Below are 21143 nucleotides of genomic sequence, written 5' to 3' on the forward strand. Positions count from 1 at the left end.
AACGTGTCTTGTTTGACCTGCAGAGCCTGTAAACCGTCCCACCGACCTTTCGCAGTCACTCAATCGACGCTGCACTGGGCTGCATCACCTGAGGGCTTTGTGTTACATGTATTTGCTGAAAACAGGCACATCATTACGTGATTTAATTACTTAATTATCTCTCTCGACTGAGAACACTTTTGTTTGTGAAAACAGGCATAGCCTCTTCCATTGCTGAAATAAATAATTGCTGAATATAGTGTCTCTGGAGTACTGTTTCTCTCGGCTTGTTGCACCAAAGCATTTCGCATTGTTCTTCCAGATAATTGGACCTCAGGTTTGTCATGTCTCCCACAAGTGATTTGAGACTGTTGACCAAAAGTAAGCCTTAGAAGGTATCAAAAATGTCTGTACCCCACAGGGCTACAACCACCAACAAGTCAGAAAATTCATTGATCAATATAGGCTTTTCCATGACCAGTGTTTTGGTCTGGTATGTGTTGGTGACTGTATCTTGAATACTTGATCCTACTTAATATATATTCTTTGAATATTATTGGAACCCATTTAAAGGGATAGTTTACTCTAAAAGTTTGGAGTTTTTTTTTTTTTTTTTTTTAAGTTTCTTATGCACATTAAGGCTGCATTTATTTGACAAAAAAATGCTGTAAAAAGAGTAATGTGAAATATTTTTACAAATCAGTACAAATGATTATTGCAATTATTGCGTTCCAAGACTTTAATATAAACTTTAATATAAAGTTTAAAATAGAGTCGGTGAAACAACATCTTAACAGAAGTGCAAAAACAGTTATTTAAGTGCAAATTAGGCAGATGGAATGCAAGTGGTTGTGTTACAGCAAGTGTTATATTGGCCCTGTCACAAATGGGACCGTAAACCCTCATGGTCTTCCTCTGAAGTGCGCATCGAGGACGCATAGCAGCCGCAAAGCTTAACTTTAAGTTTAAATGACGAATGGAACACCCTACGGTCTTGTGGACTTAACGGACACACACACACAGCGGCCATTGTAAGTCCACAAGACCGAAAGTGCACTGTGCCATTTGAGACAGGGCCGTAGTGTAAATGAATTGGAAAATGTGAACTCTGGACATAACTATCAGTTCGCCCCCTGGTGGTCTCAATTTGTTAACAAAACATTTTTGATCGATTAAATACTTATAATATAAACATATTTGTGGCTTTATTTACACTACCATTAAAATTTTGGGGTTAGTAATATATTAAATGTTTTGGAAAGAAGTCTCTTATGCTCACCATAAAATGCTCGCTGCATTTATTTGATCAAAAATACAGTTGATAAAATGCTGCGAATATTTTTTTTCTTACACTTGAAAGGCAAGTTACACCTTTACAAAACTTATCTTGCGCATGCAAATTTAATTCACGCTTGCAATCTTATGTACACTTTCACAAATCTTACCCTACGCTTGCAATTCTTTAAGGCATTATTTTACCTTCATACCTTCAGGTGTGTTTCACTAACCGACCCACAGAACAGAGGGGCGGGGGGAGCAAAGCTCATTAGCATTAAAGGCACATGCTCTGAAATGGATTGGTGAAAACAGAGCTGTTTTTGACCAGGTAAAATATGTATATTACATTACAATAAAAGTATATTACAAAGTTTTAATTTAGACACTAAAGAATCATATTAACTTGCCATTATATGACCCATTTAAAAAAAGGAAAAAACAACAACTTTTGAATGGCAGTATAAAAGTAATGACTTGAGAGGCATGTTGGTGTTTTTGTGTCTGCACTGATAAATGCATTGAAACGAAGATTTTTTTAATTTATTTGCCATTCAAACAAATTTCTTTCTGAACCATTTTCTTGATTCCTTTATATTATTATCAGTGAATAACAACTTAAATGTCAGTCTCTTTCTTGGATAAAACTATTCTATGGCTCCAGAAAACTATATTGTTGTGTCTTGGGAGCTACTGGTCACCATTCACTTTCATTGTGTGCAAGAAGAGCAGCATGAACATTCTGTTAAACTTCTCCTTTTGTGCTCTTCGGAACAAAGAAAATCATACAGGTTTGGAATGACATGAGGTTGAGTAAATGATAACAGAATGTTCATTTTTTTGGTTGAACTATCCCTTTTGTTTTGATCTTAGCTTTGTGTTTAAACAGCAAATGACATTTTGCTGAAAGATATTTACTCTCAGTGTATTTATCACATAAAATCATCAAATGAAATGTACGTCTCAAGTCATTCACATCTATATCACTGGCAAGAATCCATCAGACTCATGAAAATGCGCAGCTCTGACCTATTAAGCCTCGAACTGGGCACAAAATTGCATTACATCCACTTAAAGGAAGGATTTTAGAGGTACGTTGATGGTCGCCACAGTAGCTGAGTGATTCATGGCGTAAAGTGGGATACTCGTGGACTGCTTCTTGTAGGCCTGCATATAAAACACTGCACACAATTGATATGCTAATTGGAGTTGCCGTGAGTGGGAGGCCTGAGCAGATAGATGCGACTCTCACCCTGAGGAGAAGCGAGAGAGAAAAACTGTTAGTTCCATACCTTCTTTTACAGATCCTCTGTAATGCTGCAATTAATAACATCTGACTGCTGCTGCCACACCATTGCGGAGCCAATGCATTTTTCAAAAATACCAGGAGTCTCCACAATGGCAGCAGGTTGTCGTTTAATTGATGTGTTATTGTAAACTTGTCTGGACACTGACTTACAAAGACAGCAGATGGTGTAGGAGTTGCACCCCCTAATATTAAGCAACTGGTGACTGGGATGCACGTACATGTGATGGTTTGTTATGTAACAGGTAGGGACATTGACAACTTGTGCTACAGCTATCAGTTTTTTCTGTATTTTGCTAGGACACTTTTGAAGTGGTTATTCCAGTGCTGGGGGAAATCGAACTGCAACTACTGACTTGACTACATTTTTTTCAGTGCCAGTTGTTCAGCTCAAAACAGTAGTGTTTTTTTTTTTTTTTTTAAACAAGCTACTTTTTCAAGCAAATAGCAATGTACATTAAAATTCAAGCTTCCAAAAGGGGGTTTTCTCAACGGTGCCATAAAAGAAGCATTTTGGGAGTTTTGCAAACAACTTTTCAGTGAACTTTTGCACCACCTTGGTTCCTCCCTCCCTCAGCAGGTGAGCAGCAGTCAGGTACCCGCATAAAATTGGCTAAAACGGGTAGATTGTGGCATTCCTTAAATTCACGGGCGAGGATGCGAGCGGATAATTTATTCCTTTTGGGCAGGTAGTAGTGCAGATGAAAAAATATGTGCAGTATTTCTATGTCTAAATTACCATTACACATACACAACAACGATATGCCATTTGACCCATCACGTCACTACCACTGCGACAGTTCTCGTAGCTCAATTGGGGTGAGTGTTGCAGGAGTAGCTATGGATGAAGTAAAAGTAAAGTTGGTGGAGTATATAAAGTTGTTGACGAGTCTTTAAAGGCACTTTAGCCTGTTTCATTAGCCCATACATGACGCTGTTGTAGCATTAGCTTGATCCTGGAATATCTTAACACTGGACATTTTAGATGTCTCTCCGGTTTAACACACCCAATTTACATAATTACTTTATCAGTAGGTGAGATTAAACTGGGTGTATAAGAGTGATGATATTCTATAAGGGTGACATCCAAAATGAATAGTGCTGTTTTCATCCAGGACCAGGATTAAGAACCACTTACTAATTGTAAGAACTTGTTTGTTGTTTGGGTAGCTAGCTACAGTTTCAAAGCTTTCCCAATTTCACATTCACAATCTAAAATACTGTTTAGGCTTTACAGTGTGTCTAAACTATAGGGAGGAATCATGTTGCCAGCATCAAGTGATGTTTCTGAAATACTACACAAAATGAAAAAATAACAGTGAATAAGAACATATATTTACAAAAAATCTTACATTGTCCTACATCAAAAATGTGAGGTCCGAAATAAATACTTTTATTCAACATGAACACATTATATTGATAAAAAGTGACAGTAAATAAATGCTGTTTTTTTAACCTTTCTCTTAATCAAAGGATCCTTAAAAAAAAAGTATCATAGTTTCCACAAAAAACACAACTGTTTTGAACATTGATAATAATAAATGTTTTTCAGCATATTAGAAGGATTTCTGAAAGATCATGTGGCACTAAAGACTGGACTAAAGGCTGCCCTAGAATCAGCTTTGTTATCACAGGAATAAATTATATTTTTAAATATTTAATAAAAAAGTTTTGTACTGTATTTTTGATTGAGTGCAATCTTCGTGAGTAAAAGAGATGATTTTCAAAAACATCCAAAAACTCACAGATCCCAAACATGTGAACGGTAGTGTATGTGGAGCTGGATTTTGAATTAAAAAGATTTGACTTTGAGTGAAACTACCATGAAACAAAAAAATAAAATCCAATTAGCTGTCTTCATTAATGTCACTTTATTGCATTTTGTCATCTCGGGGCATACTGCAAAATTGAAAAGGCAATTAATTCTGTGGAAATCTAATAAATCTTAATATTGGCCTCTTTGAGTTGAGTACATTTCATTCTCTGTATATTTCTTCCCTGCAAGTTCAACACTCTCTGCTTACAAAAGAAATGCCATTCAGATTCAGTCCCAAGGATAGAATGGATCAATAGAGTTTACATGGCCCTCTCACTTACTGGCACAGAGTCGTCAGAACTATGCAGCTTTTAAACGCAACCCGCACATTCCATCGGCATACCTCCTTTGAGGATTAAATGTTAACAGGCCTTGCCAAACACAATCCCCTGTATGGTAGAACGTACAGGAATTCCTCACACGTGTCTGTGTACAGACGCACATGTTCCTGTAATTATGCATGAATATCCCCCGATCAGAGCAGCTATTGAATTCCCATCACGTGTGCGTTTTCTTGATCAGAACAGGGGTGCGGAGGGACGCTCGGTTGTGGTGCAGGAGCGCAGGCTGCTGGTTGGCGTCCATAACGGCTGGGGTTGGGTGGAGAAGCCTCATGTGTTGGTGCTGGAACGTGAGGCCGCAGGGAGCAGAGAAGCCAGGGTTCGTGGAGCCAGCGTAGGCGGCAACTTCATGCAGACCTCCACGGACAAACTCAGGTGGGTAGTCATTCCATCTGGTCCACTAATTTCCCATAATTCTGAGAAATGTTGTCATACTTCCATGGACCTCACTTCCAGTTGCATCCACTTTTATTGGAGTTCTTTTTACCAGACATCCTGGATCTTTAATGATCTGTTTTTCTTTTCAGCTACATCCAACGACAATGGTCATGATTCTTATTCTACTCTCTATAAAGAGATCATTGATTGATCTGTGTCCTCCTGGCTTTTGCTGGATGCTCTCATTATTCAGAAATTATTTTGATCACCCTCATGTTGTTTCTGTATTGATTTCTTTTTTAAAGGAAAACAAAAATAGACATTTTGAACGATATTTACACTGCTTGTCTTCATGCAATGAAATCAAGCAGTGCTCAGGTGCTAGACGGCTTCGAAACTGACATAAATCACCATAAAAGTGGTTTGCGCCATAATATTTTGCCACCTTTCAAGTTTTCTGAAGTCATACAAAAGCTATGTTTGAGGAACAAATATTTTTATTTAAATAATTTAACTTTATTTAATTTAAATGTACAGTACTGTGCAAAAGTCTTAGGCACGTTAGTATTTTCACCCCCAAAAATATTTTTAAGCCAGTTATTTATATATTTTGCAATAGTGTGTCAGTAGGTAATATCAGTTTACATTTTCAAACATTTATTTGGCCATTAATTGTCATAATCCATTTCAGTAAGATTTTTGCATGCAGAAGGATGTTTGATCCACACGGAGATCTGATCCCACCATCACCATCAACCTTCCTGCAAAGCTACAATACTGTGAATACTAGTTTTAGACACTTGTGTAAAAATGCTGGAAAGTCAGAATGCTTAAAAAAATTATCTCATGAATAGATTTTGTTTATCAATTAACTCCTAATAACTAATCAAATCAATAATCAAATCAGTGTTTGGTGTGACAACCCTTTGCATTTTAAACAGCTTTTGTCCTGGTACACTTGCTCATAGTTTTTCAGGGAGCTTTGCAGGAAGGTTTCTTCAAGCGTCTTAGTGATGTTATCACAGTTCTTGTGGATTTTGTCTCATCACAGTCACAGTTCTTGTGGATTTTGGATTTTTCATTTTCTTCATGTAATCCCAGACGATGATGGTGAGATCAGATCTCCGTGTGGATCAAACAACTGTTGTCAGACTTCTTTGGATTATTACAATTTATGGCAACTAACTTGCCGTACAGAGTACTGTACTTAATTTATAAACCAACAAATTAAAATATTTTTATTTAATTGAATTTTTTTCATCTGCAACAGCTTTATAACACTCAACTGCGGTCACACTGCACTTTTCGTCCCATTGACTCCCATTCAGCCGCATGTGAATGCTTCAGACCAGAAAGTTTCGCATTTCACTGCATTCCAAAGTTCAAGCTTCTAAGCTGTGAATTCGCATCACGTGACGGTGTGTCACCAGTAGAAAGTCGATGTGTCACGGTGTGACCTCTTAGATGAATTAAAAGTTCGATATTTTTTGCAGTAGAGTAGATTTGTGTGTGTATATATATATTAGGGCCGGGACTCGATTAAAAAAAATAATCTAATTAATCAGAGGCTTTGTAGTTAATTGATCGAAATTAATCGCATTTTAATTGCATATAAATATTTGACCTGAGAACAATGAGAAGTCATTTTTCCACATGTATTTTTAGTATACCATTGAATAATGACTGAAAACATAAGCTTAATCAACAAAATATTGTTTATTTATTTCAGTCCAGCAGACCAGCGCAATGTTTGCCATTAAGTTTAGCAAAAGCATATTTGTGATATTTGAGGCTCGATGTGCTGCGGTGATACAAGTTCCTTGTTGTATAGCTTGCACACAACCGTGCTCTTGTCGACGCTTCCATTCTTTCGTTTTTTTAAACAAAATTTCCCATCCACGGGGCCGAGCAAAGCGGCTTCTTCGTTCATGTTCAAAGCGGCTTCTTCGTTCATGTTCAAAGCGGCTTCTTCGTTCATGTTCACTCATGCCCTGCGTCTCAATTAGCTCCCTAGTTCACTAGTCAGGGCACTGATCAAGACATAAGTCAATGGGCTGACTCCCTGATCAGTGCCCTGACTACTGAAATAGGGAGCTGATTGAGACGCACCCATGGTTTGTTATTGTCGTGACTCCGGAGCGCTAGTTGTTGTTCCGGTATAATCGGTCCGTCGAAACTCATTCATTGAAAAACGTGTGGTTAATTTTTTTTTTAAAAATTTTTTTTGCGTAATTAATTAACGCGTTAAAGTCACGTAATTAATTAATCTTAATTAACGCGTTAAAGTCCCTGCCCTAATATATATATATATATATATATATATATATATATATATATATATATATATATATATATATATATATATATGTTATATGTTGAATTCATGTTTATAAAAAGATGCTTCAGAGAGTGACATCATGTCACGATCACTGCCGTGTCTGAATAAATTTTGCATGCTCAAAGTCTAGTGTGACCGCGGCTTAGCACGCATCATCACCATGGTTGCATTTAGTAGATCAAACAATCAAAAAATGTATAATAAAGTAACAACGAATTAATTAGTGTTAATATTATTACATTAATTTTTGGCAGCCATTACTCCAGTTCTCAGTATCTCATGATCTGTCAGAAATCATTTCTAATATTTAGTTTTATTTAATTTAGTGCTTAAGTAACATTTATTCTTATCAAAGTTGAAAACGGATGCTTAATATTTTCTGCAAATGTGTTTTGTTGCTCAAGATTTTTTGATGAATAGGATTTATTTCTAATAGAAATGTTTTGTAACATTATAAATGTCTTTACTGTCTCTTTTTAACCATTTAATGCGTAAAATAAATGCAAAAAGTTATGAATGGCAGTATATGCAAACAGCTTTAATTTTAGTTTATTCTACATGTAAAGCTATTTTATTAATAGCCCTTTATATATAGTGCACTATATACTTGATAGTACTTTTATGCTTCCTTTTTTTCGTCCTTTTAGAGCTTGACAGCACCATATGCTTTCATTGTTAGGAAAAACAGCAGCTTGGGGGTTCTTTTTTGAATTACTTATTTTGTATTACACCCAAGTACACAAGCGTTTCTGTTCTGGAACGACATAGGGGTGCGTAAATTAGCTCAGGATTTTAATTTTGAATCAATATAACACCCTTTTGTCAGAAAGCTCCAGTGTCTCTCTATGGCCTCCTCCAGTCTAATGCTCCATCTGTCCTGTGTCAGTGACTTCAGTTCTCAAACCCACACTGGTTCTCCTCCCTAGTGCTTACTTAGCAGAGATCCCTGTGTCCTCGCCTCACCTCGTTGGTTTTCATCCCATTTCTCCCATCTCTTATTTAACACAGTCCTTATCAAATATGGATTTTTAGGGTGATTTACACGCTTTCTCTCTGGATGTTAAATATTTTAAAAGCATCTTTTCTAGAAAGTATTAAAGTTCTACTTTCTAAATTAAGGTTTCTTGCATCTGCACTTTAATTAAAATGCTGATAAGCAGTACAACGCAAACGAGAAATGAGGGTTTGATTGTTGATGTCTATTTCACTCCATCTGCTTCTGCGAATGCAAAAAAAGAAAAGCCCCAGCCCCCACCTCCAAAGAGATCTCGCAGAACAAGTCACAAGCACCGTTCGTGCGCGGTGAGAGAAAGAGGTCTATAATTACCCAATGAGAGAAATTTGGCGTCTGAGAGAGTGGAGCATCACATTCTGCCCTTTATTAGAGAGCGAAATTGGCTGTAATTATGGAGACATTAGCACTAAAAACTTTTTACCGCACGTTCTCCACAACATTGCTCTGATGACGGCAGCGAATGTGTGTGAAAACCCTTCAAGCATGATGCAAATGATCTGATGCCAGCCTTCCAGTTTGCAGATGAGGAACATGAAATTTGGAAATTTCAACACCTTGTAGTAACGCTGTTTGAAACTAACTTTTTCGAGTCCCTGTTTCAATTTCATCAGTTTCTGCTTTGTGTTCCCATATGGAAAAAGTTGTGAACCTCATCAAGTCTTAATATTTTTTGTACTGTGCTGTGGGTTCATCTTAGATGCGGTGTTCCTCTGTAGCCTGTAACTGCTTATGTAATAAGCTGCAATAATTTTCAAAGTTTTTTTTGAGTTTCAGAATTAGACTATAAAGATTATAATGTGATGACTACAGAATCAGTCATAGCAGGAACAACACCAATTATTATTTTATTTTTTTTAATTTTAATGCAATTTGAACAACTTAACATGTTAGAACGATAATTTTATTTCAAGATCAAAATGTTGTGTACAGTTCATGCTAAATTGCTGCTATTTCTCTTTTGACTCTGTATGAGCTTCTAAACCCCATTTGTGAAATTAATATGGCATAGCTGTTTCTTCCTAGAATTAGAATTTCTAAAATGTATATAATTACATACACTACCATTCAAAAGTTTTGGGTTGGCTGTTTTTTATTAATGTTTTTGAAATAAGTCTCTTAGGAAATATTACAGTTTAAAATAGCAGTTTTCTATTCTAATATAATATTTCAGCAGCTATTGCTGCAGTCCAATATTTTTTTGGAAACTGTAATGCGTTCAAAAGAACAGTTATTATTAAAAATAGAAATCTTTTGCAATATTAAATGTTTTTGCTGTCACTTTCTTTCAATTCATTTAATGTGCCCTTGCCGAATAAAGGTTTTTATTTCTTTTCCAGCCTTTATAAAGAAATAGCCTGCTAAATCTATAATAGTCTTTAGATTCAACAGTGGACTATGTGATTGCTGCTCTTTCCCAACTCATAAAACGGTGAACTGAGACACCTGTGTTAATGAATGTCAATTGACTAGTTGTGTTTCTGGGTCAGTGTGGGTGTGTAGGGTCATTACACAAGATTCCATGCCGAGCTCTGGTATTTCCGTGATCTCAAACTCTGCTTTCTCCCTCCTGCAGTGATGGACTGTCTCTTCGTGGCAGTGTGGAGCTGAAGATGATGAGGGACGTGGCTTTCAGCATCGTCTTCCAGCTCCAGTATGTTTTCTCTTGTCCACTGGTTGGAGATGGACAGGTGAGTCATATGCTAATGATGTGTCTCTAAAAATGTCTTTCTCAACTTTACTCAGGTGAACATAATACGAGTAGTAAATCGCTTGTTTAATGGCACCGTCACTATCTTTTTTTCTAAAAAAAAAAATGTTCATAAAAAAAAAAAACAGTTCTAAAAAATAATTTGGGAGGACCAGACTGTTTACTTGTGTTTACCTGCAGTCTACAGGAGCAGCATCACTAGCAGCTGTTGAAATGTGTGGGAGGAAGTTTCCTCAGATTGAGCTGAAGTATAATGTATTGTTTTTTTTGACACCCCTGGCCCTGACCTTAGTATGTCTGAAAATTTAGTCCAGGATTTTTGGGATGTTATTACATCAGTCAAGCTCACCCGAAATGTATTTTTTTATTTTCTAACCTGCCCCAGAGAAACTGCACTAATGGGTCCCGAGATCATTTCCATAATTGTGCACGTTTATCATAATATGAAATGGAAATCCATCTTTTTATAAGGCTGTTTATTTATGATTTAAGTTGTTGTGAGAGAGAGGTCAGGGGGTTTGTTGTGAATGGTCTGTTTGTGTTGTGTACTTGAGAGCAAAGGTGATTGTGATTTTGCTGAGTAGGTAGGTATGTAGCCATTTTTGCTGACACAAAGACATGCCACATATATACTGTTCTAAAATGTGGGCACTTATGCACAACAAGGCTACATTTATTTGATAAAAAATACAGTAAAAACTGTGAAATATTACAATTAAAAAAATCAGTTTTCTACAAAAAAAAAAATATTTTGAAAAATACCGGAACCGTGTGAAATTCATGTGAAACTTTTGAATTTTTTTTTTTTTTTTTTTTTTTTTTTTAAGTGGCTTTTTACTACCACTTGGTGTTTTGTAGCACTTTGAGATTGTAAAAATGTAAAGTGCTTTACAAATAAAATTCATTATTATTATTATTATTATTATTATTATTATTCTGAAAAAGACTCCTTTGCACCTCATGGGCGAAGCACTATGAGCGTATCCTAGTAACATGAGTAATAGCTGTGTCATTTCCTTGATAACGCCAAGGACTTTGAAAAAGTACTACCTCGCAAGCAGGGCCATTTTGGGGGGGAAATATTTACCTGGAATTTTATTTAGATCCTGGTTCCTGTGGTCGAAGCACACCGAGTACCACGCCAAAGTCCCTAGTTCCTGGGGAAAGTTCCCGTTGTGGAAACGCGGCTAATGCAAGTATAGTTAAATAACTTGCATGTGCAAGTAAAACTTCACTCTGGGCGTCTAAATAATGTATATCATTAGTAGGGCTGAAACAATTCATCGAGTAACTCGAGTTAATCGAATTAAAAAAATCCTTGAGGCAAAATCATCTGCCTCAATGCTTCGTTTAGTCCATTTAACTACACACTGATGTTGCAGAAAGACATTTTTTTGTGTAAGGACTCGGAGTATGTGCGGATTGCGGTTATATCCAAAAATTTAAATCCAAATACTACAAAAAAACATTGTCACTTTTTTAAAGTAAAAAGTTGCTATTTATATTATTTGTTATGTATATTTATATTATGTCTTAAAATATTATATTAGATGAACTGAACACAAAGCTTAACACACTAAAAATGAAAACAAAGATTGAGCATTTGAACATTTATTTTTATGACACAATATATTTTTTTACTCAAGCATCTCAGAATAAACCTTTTTTTCCATAGTACATAATATACATTACACAATTCTACACTGTAATGCATGATTCAAGCTGATTCAGATTAAACAAACACCAAAACACACATTTTTTTTAATAATTTTTATAAAATGTCCCCTTAAAAATCCCCTTAAGTCCAAGGATTTGGACTTCCCCTCATCAAAGGCATCATATACTAGCTGTGGTTTGCTTAAAAAATACACAATCAGACCAAGAGGAATAAATTGAACTAAGTTAAAAGTTATTGCACAGCAGGTACATGACAAATTAAATCTAAAATAAATAAACATTGACAACTGTGTCTTTGGCCAGTGTCGGTCAACCATTCAGCCTGTGAAAGTTGAAGGGCTTTTTCCTAATCTTCCACGTTCAAATTTCAGAAATCACGGCTCTTCCACTAAACCTTTGAAAACTTTTGGTTGTTCCACAGTCTTTCAACTACAGTGCAGAGGTCTTATGTGATCCGTGGCTCCTTCAGGAGACAAGGGTAAAAAAAAAAAATAGGATGAAATATTGAAAGTATTTTAACAATATCGTGTGTTGAAGTCAGGATGTAGCATGTATAATAAAGTTCTAAAATTCAGTTTTTCTCATGTCTATATTTCTGACATAAATTATACCCTGTCACAATCAAATTAATTAACCATTTTCAGTTCAAAATGTATACAAATCAAAGGCAACGACTTCATAGGGCTTTTCACACTGAGCTTATCGTCATTCTAAACACACTTTTAACCTCGGGTAAAGTAACATTTCACAATTTTATATTTACGTGCTTTGGACAGTCACTGAAACACTGTGCATTCTATATAAATAATAAATTCAGCATTGAAGAGGAAAAACATCAAATGCAAACAGAAAACGCAACAATTGCAGCGAAAAAGAGACCATTTAAAATATTGTATAGTCTGAAATGTCCATTCAGGATAAACTTATAATACAAGGAAATGCAAAGCTTGAGCGTTTATGAAAACATATTGTGTGAAGTGCAGTGTCTGTCCAATCAGTGACCGTGATACTGCACATAAGGATGTTATCCTATGGTTTATTAAAGTACAGTGTGGAATGACAGTGTATGAATACCCAGGATTAATTGTTCATCTCAGGTAAATGATGATCAGTGTGAAACATGAAGCAAGATAACCCAGGATTCTGTATACCTGGAGTTTACTATTTTAAGTGTGAAAAGCCCTCATGTTTTTTAGCCTAAGAGAAGGAAGAGAAGGATAAAATGAAGAATACATTTTTTTTACCTTTCCCTTCTATTTCTTACCATTAACATGAAGATCCCATTATATATATATGCTTGGTTGTGTATTTAATTTAATATAATATGCATCAGTTAATATATTTGTCACAACTCACCAGTGTGAGTGCCCGTGATCACCACCAGAGGGCACTCCACCCCGGACTGTCACTCCATCACAAACTACATTACCCATAATCCTTGGACTCATTAGCACTCACTGTTTACACCTGTGTCTCATCACCTCATTACCTCTGCCTATATATACCTTGTTCACTCTGTCATTCATTGCGAAGTCTTGTTTAGTGTCACAACTGCATTTCTGAGCGTTTCCCTGTTTTCATGTATCTTGGTCTTTGATTTCTTGCCTTCTCTGTGGATTACCCTTTTGCCTGTCCCTTTTGTTTTGTTTGCCTTTTCGGACTGATTTCCTGTTATGACATTTTGCCCGTTCTATGGACTACGACTTTGGATTACTCTTCAATAAACACTGCGTTTGGATCTTCAACCCTTCAGTCTCAGAGCGGTTCGTTACAATATTAATATATTATATATTATAAAATTTCATGTGTTTGATTAAATTAAATACACAACCAAGCATTATATATACTTGAAACTTTAAAACCAACTAATTCAAAAGGGAAATAAATACTATTTCTTGCCACTGTGTATAAACAAATAACTCCAAACCTTCATACCTCCATGGACAGCTGCTGTTTGAAGTGAATATGAAGGTGTACTGTGCCATCTGGTCAGTTTAAAACACTGGGCAGTGGAAACTGTTGCAGAATGTCTTGCATTGATGAACAAGAAGTAAAGCTGAGCCTCTCCAAATCGTAATGCCTCTATAAATTAGAAAAAAAAAGTCAGGATCAGATAAATGACAATCACAAACAATGTTACTTAAAGCATATCAACAGACGCGATATACATTGTAAAGCCCATTAGGAAAAAAATAGAGCCATGTTCTGTATAAAGTGTTAATACAACAACGATGGATCAAATACACAACACAAATAAACTTGATAGATTAAAACCACAGCACAAAACAGCTGTTTACCGTGTTCTCTTCTTCTCCGCCCACTTCCGGCATGAGACTGTGGCGTGGTGCTGTTGTATTTGAAATAGATTTTTATGTAATATTGTATGATTATTGTATGCATTAAAATTGTTTAATTTCACAGTTATTAATGTATGCAATTTCAGCAATAAAACTAATTTTTTCTAAAAAGAAAACAAATTAGATGTTAATTTTAACATGTAACTTATTTTCTCTTATATATTTAGTATTGCTCTTTAATAAAGAAAAAAGTAATTATTATCCGATTAATTGATTAATCGACCGATTGAGTGCTAGATTAATCGATTATAAAAACAATCGATAGCTGCAGCCCTAATCATTAGGTATTGGATGATAAAGTGTTCGATTTTACTCACCAGTTTGTGTGTTAAAGGGTAAGTATAAGTTTAGCATAGATACTTGCTGAACACTGATCAGTTCCACTGTCTGTCAAGCGATCTGAATCTGTGCTATTTCAATTAATCTTAGTGGATGCAACTATTATTTGATATATATTTTTTTCCTTTTAATCGAATAATCATAAAAAAAGCCTGGTTCTTTTTTATTTTTTGCTTCAAATGTATAGTTGTATCTATGGTATTTGTGTGGTTATTCAAGTGTAATCAGTAAGCATAAATACATGGTTTTAATTGAATAAAACCATGGTTCATTTTTATAAGGGTATATCTGTGCTATACATTATGGGCCAAAAAATCCTGAGCAAAAGGACAGTTTAAATCCCTACATTAAAATGATATTAACACACACACATTCGCTATAGACAAAGTAACCCGTTACTGTAATTTCTTTATCCTATAAATAGGCTAAAAAACATCTTGCATTTATATTTGAATACACGCTGGGATCCCTTTACAGTTACTACTCTCATAAAATACTTGAATTACATGTTGACTTTTAATAAAACATTTAGTGTCCAACAGCAGATATTTCACCGAAATCAATGTTTTTGTGCTGAATATTATTGTCTCCCTCTCTACTGCATTCTGTCTGACGCGCATGCTCGCACCCGCCGCACCAAACTCATTCAGTAAGGTTTGAAGCTTAATGCAGACTGTCAGGACACGCTTTTAAGCTAAATGAAAATAGCTGCATGAATTAGTAAGATTTACAGTGTTACTATATAAGGATATTACCTGTAAAATTAACATTTTGCCCTGAGGATGCACATGCATCTGTGCATCAAAGCACATGACAGGGTATGTTAAATGCTAACCCTGTTGAAAAAAAACAGCATATGCTGTTTAGGTATGTTTTAAGGCATGGCAGCATGGTTTGAGCTGGTTTGTGTTGGTCCACAGCTGCTCATGAGCTGGTTTAAACTGGTCAAGTGCTGGTCCTAAACTGGTCCTAAAAAAACTCCAGCTCAGGACCAGCTTAATCCAGCACTTGACCAACTAAGGACCTGCTTTAAAACACAACTAACCAGCATATGTTGGTTCTTTCGCTCTCATGCACTAGCTTGAAGCTTAAAATAAAGAAATCTCATCTTTTGGGCATTTGGATCATGTACCTTTCCAGCTCGCTCAGTTTCCTTCACTCTTTTTAGATGCATTTTTGTGCGTTATTCAGTGTTGTAATTTGGCATGACTGGTAGAAGTTTTCAGTGCACAGAGGGCAGACCCGACTAATCAATAATGATCGATTTTTTTTTTTTCATTATCAATTATCGATTGGTTGTTGCAGCACTTATATAGTCTTCACTATATAAATGAAATATTATTCATAATTAAAGTAACAAAAAAGCTTTTCAGTCAAGAGCAATGAGTGATTTACTTTGTTCCTTGATTAACATTAAAAACACAGACAGCAGGAAAATTAGCCTGCTGTCCCTTTAGAAAATACACAGATCAAAAATATGTGTTGTCTTTCTCGTCTGTTTACGCTCAATTAAGACATTGCCTACTATATTTGCTAGGATACTCGCCAAAGCTTTCAGTGTGCATGCTTCGGATAAGTGCACACACAAATCTTCTCACAAACAAGTTCTCTTTCGTGTCTTCTTGCTCTTAAATGTTTAAATTGGCAAGGCTTAAATGAGTTTATTTTAAACACTGATAGCACCGATGTGCTGTTCAGGTCTCACCTGTGATTGTGCTATCAACAACACCCGGGTGATTACTGTGTAAACGACTGGTCATATTAGAGCATACGGCATTCCTATTGAACAAAGTTTACAAAGAGTGACTGCTTTGTCCATATTTTGATCAGTGATTGTTACTGTTGTAATATACTGGGAAGATATAATGCATATCCATTGTCTGATTTATACGTTATTATTTTCAACAAATTATATTATAGATGTGCCATCCGATTTAAGATGAAACCTTAGCAAGTGTGTGGTGAAACATGGTAGAGAACAGTATTACATTACAACAATATTACATTTTATTATGTTTTACCGAGAACCATTACACCCATAATACTGTATACATTTACCACCATATTGAAAATGTCATATTCAAAAATTTTGATTTGCCTTTTCCAAATAATAGTCACTGTATAACAATAATAAACACTGGCTAACTATGTAAAACTTGCAGTCAGTGACCGTGTTATTGAATCAAAACGTTTGCTCTTCGTCTTTGCTGTTAGATAGAGTAGTTCAGTAAGTTTGAGACCTCCAGTCCAGTGAACTTCTGCAACAAGACCCAACTACTGTAATTCCACAGGGATGGAGGAGAGTTTGCCTTTTGTGTTTAGAGCTGTTTCTAATTGAGACTGAATCTGAGAGATAACTCTCACTGCCACACTCTCACTTTCACTTTTCCCCCTCCCCTATCTTGCTCCTTCTCCCGAGTATTGCCATTTCTCTCATTGCCTCTCCCTGAGGAAATTAAACAGCCATCCTTGACCAGACAGCCTCAGTAAATAAACATATTGGGGGGAAAATAGATTTAAGGTGGGGGTCTCTGGTTCCATGCAGCAAGAACAGAAGCAATCCAATCAGGCTTTATTCATCTGCCCGGACCCCCATTCTCCTGTTTCTTTGCTCAGGGCTCTGGTTCAATCTTAACACCCTCAGGATTAGCCCCCTCTAATGAAATGACACAAATGTGCCTCTTTAGTCTATCTAGAACAGTCTCGACACACACACACACACACACACACAAACACACACAGAAGTTGTCTGAAAACCCAATACGTCTCCAGGGTGCTTGTTTTTCTCTGCCAGGCAACACAGAAGGTTTTTAAAAACACTTGTCTCTACAGTTAAGCCACAAGAGATATTCGGCAATTACACGTGTGGGCAGAATCACCATAGTGCTCTATGGGATGGACGCTCTTCGTGACCGGCAATGTAATTTTCCACCTGCGAGGGTTAAAGAGTCGCCAATTAAAGCCTCTCAGAAAACAAGACGCAGTTCTGTAGGCCTGCTAAATGCTAACTTAAAGCGACTATCTGAACTGAAAGGCTCATTTTTAAAATGCTGGTTTAATTGGATCCGAGAACTTGCTCACGAGGATGAAATTTCCAAGTAATTATATGCAAAAGCAAAGCTTTTTTGGAAACCGAGAATTTCTCGAGCTGTCAAGGCTGTTGGTTGAAGAGACAGGCAGAAGTGTTGGACAAGTATCACCTCACATAAACTGCAGTCACAAACTGTGCTGAGTTTGAGGTTAAAAAAGGAAATTTGAGTGTCTGTGTGTAAATTTCTAATGACGTTTGAGATGGCGTTTGTGAGCGGGAGAGGGGAGACAGACAGGGAGAGAGAGAGGGAGAGAGGGAAACAGACAGAGAGGGATGAAGTAATTGCGTTATAGGTGTATTTATAGAGCGTGCTGAAGGAAGGTGTCTGGAAAGTCATCATAGTGACTAATAAAGGTGGGACGAGACTCGACCTCCTGAAGATAGAATGACCTGGCTTGGTGCAGCATTAGAAAGAGAGAGATTTTTCTTTACATTTTTAACACCTAATGGGTTTCGAAAACAGGCTTTTTTCGCTGCTGGTGTGACATAGATTGTTTGTAATTATTACACAACTTTCTGGAATACTATATCCAATGGACATATTTTTGTAAGCGTCAACCATCGAAAGTGCCAACAGTGGGCACATAAGCATCAGAACTGGACCACAGAGCAATGGAAGAAGGTGGCCTGGCCTGATGCATCACGTTTTCTTTTACATCACTCGGATGGCGGGGTGTGTGTGCGCCGCTTACCTGGGGAACACATGGCATCAGGGTGCACTATCAGGGTATCCGCGGGGTCTTGAAAAGTCTTAAAAGGTGATAAATCAATTTTGGGAAAATTAAGACCCTTATAAAGTATTAAAAAGTCTTATCACGGCTCTATAAAGTCTTAAATTTTGAAAGTATTTTGTTCAAGCTTTGTCAAAAGAGTTTGACTCCAAAAAAGTATTTATGAATATATTTATTTTCATCCCCATAAGTATTAAAAAACAACGGGGCGCTCAGTCTGAGATCGGCTCGGAGCGCGCGCGCCACGGATGGAAATAAGCACTGCCACCAGCCAAATGCGGCTGATTTAGAGTTGTGGCGGCTAAACTCGCTTCACCTACCGAGCTGTTTCACCTCTTTGTAAACTTTGTTCAATGCATGCCAGTGCTGCCGTATGTGCGCATATAACCAGTCGTTTTCTCCGTCATCACTCGCGTGAAGACACGCTGTGAGACTCGCGCGCGCTGAGAGAAGATCTGACGCTGTGCATCATCCGAGAGCGAGCGCGAGTCTCACAGCGCGCAAATATTGAGTTTTCTTTCAAGTCTTGCGCTTAAACGGACAAACTCACACAAGAAGTATGTCAACATGTCCATCTTGATGAGTATCCTAGCAGACATAGTCTGAATATGCCTTAAGTGAACTGTATAGTATGCACAGTCGAGAAAGACGAGCATATCCCTGCCTCAGGTCTTAAAGGTGCAGTAGCCTTTACTGCTGCCTGAGGGATGTCCTTATATTTAGTTTGACATTAAACAATGCTCTTGATTGAATAGCTTTTGTAAGTTTAATAAGGATTAATCTTTCATTTAAACAGTTAAATATGCAGTTATTTTACATTTGATTACTTTATTCAATTTCTGTACCTTTCTGCAGGCCAGTAGGCCTGTACATTATTATTTAATGTACACATGAGTGAGGTCGAGTTAAACATTCTAGTTTGAATTTTATTTTTCGGTTTTCGGCTTTTGTTTCTTCTTTTTTTGTTTCGGCCAAGAATTTTGATTTCGGTGCATCCCATTCTGACAATGTTCTGCTCGGTATGTTGTCAACACGCTTCAAAGATGCCAGAACGAATAGTTTCATTCTTGGGACTAAAAACCATAAAAAAAAACCATTTATGGAAGCCATAAAAGACCACAAATCATGGTGAAAATGTCAGTATTTCATTGAGACTTGAGATTAAATAAACTGCCCAAGTATTGTAGAGCTTGTAGTATTAATTTGTTAAAAACAAAAAAGTGTCTGGTTTTAAGTTTACATTCGACTACAACTGTTTATTAAAGGTTTGTTGCCGATTAGAACTTAAAAGTGCGATGAGGTCTTAAAATATTTTGAGACGGTCTTTAAAAAGTCTTAAAAAGGTATTGAAATTAACTTCAGGACTCCTGCATATACCCTGACTATGGGAAGAAGACAAGCCGGCGGAGGCAGTGTGATGCTTTGGGCAATGTTCTGCTGGGAAACCTTGGGTCCTGCCATCCATGCGGATTAGGGATGTCAATTTACACAAATTCCCATGATCGATCGTTGTTTAAATTAACTATCAATTAATCGATTAATCGTTAATCTTAATACTGCATTATGCGTCCACAGCAGTAGCTTATAGCTGACAACATGACAGGGTGTGCAAATGCTGCTCTAAACTGGCATGTTGCTCACCAAATGAATGAGAAGGATTTTTAATGTAAATAAAGGGCTATAAGATTGTAAAATTCATCGATGCGATTGATAATTTAATTAAATTACTTATTTCATAATGAAATATAACTTCTAATACAATGCCATCCTCAGATCTGTTAATCAGAATGTGCAGACGCACTAGGCACAAAAGGCACATAAACCAATTCTGGGTTCATGATGCCAACAACCCGGAAAAAAAGCTTGTTGTAGTCCAAACCGGCCGTTTTTGTAGGCAACTGCCATAACTTTAAAAGACAGTATCTCCGTTTGCATTGAACTTTCAGCGCTGTAACTTTGCAGATACTGTTTATGCTCAAGCAGCAACATTACACACTAACTAAAGTTAAAAAAGTGAAATCGCATGCAACCACTCCTTTGTTATGTAATATGACCGTCCATCCAATCATAGTTATTATACATTGCTGTTAGAGCTGCATGCGCTAAAGCCGAAGCACTCAATGAAAACACTGAAGCCCTTTGCTAGCGCATTTTATTTAGCTAAAAGAAACGCATCATATATGAAATTGATCACATATATACCAAATTAATGTAATATTACAAATTACATCTGCACGATCTGATGCTAATGCACAAGTGAACTTTAACTAAGTTACGTGCGCGAGTCAGAATGCGTGACTCGTGTTGTGCACGTGCTCTTCCTGGAGCAACGCAATGAAACAAGGCAAATAAACCCAAATAATTAACAATCACAATGTTTTATTACAATAGTGTTCTCATGAATGTTGTGTAATATGACAGTCCCAATCATAGTCATTATTAGTTGTGCATTGCTGTTGGAGCTGCACGCACAATCTGATCACTGCCACGCTTTTACTACCGCACGCCTCTAACGTTAATAATTAACCAAATGCATCCTTATGAGATAAATCAGCTATAGATAGGCCTGCACAAAATAAACACAATATTACAAATTACATTTGCACAAAACAAAAGGCTGCGAATGCAAACTTGCAGTCATGATGAAGGTGTAACTCCAGCATAGACAGTCAAAGAAATAGACAGAGCTATCCCATTGACTTCTATGGCAGAAAATGAAATCAATCAGAGGCACTCACTTCCTGATGGCTGAGCGAAATGCGCAGGCTCAGACTAAGCTTGATGACGTAGAT

The 21143-nt window shown here is 36.7% G+C and overlaps 1 protein-coding gene across 2 annotated transcripts in view; it reads left to right on the top strand.

Moving 5' to 3' along the window:
• Nucleotides 1-21143, top strand: part of LOC137038903 (nephrocystin-4-like) — a 219489-nt gene that overhangs the window by 92268 nt on the left and 106078 nt on the right. For both annotated transcript variants that reach the window (XM_067413911.1, XM_067413912.1), the window contains exons 7-8: nucleotides 4899-5092; nucleotides 10022-10136. In XM_067413911.1, coding sequence (XP_067270012.1) covers nucleotides 4899-5092; nucleotides 10022-10136 — 309 coding nt within the window. The remainder of the gene's footprint in view (nucleotides 1-4898; nucleotides 5093-10021; nucleotides 10137-21143) is intronic.

This window comes from Pseudorasbora parva, chromosome 13 (genome assembly GCF_024679245.1).
Source record: "Pseudorasbora parva isolate DD20220531a chromosome 13, ASM2467924v1, whole genome shotgun sequence".
Taxonomy (NCBI): domain Eukaryota; kingdom Metazoa; phylum Chordata; class Actinopteri; order Cypriniformes; family Gobionidae; genus Pseudorasbora; species Pseudorasbora parva.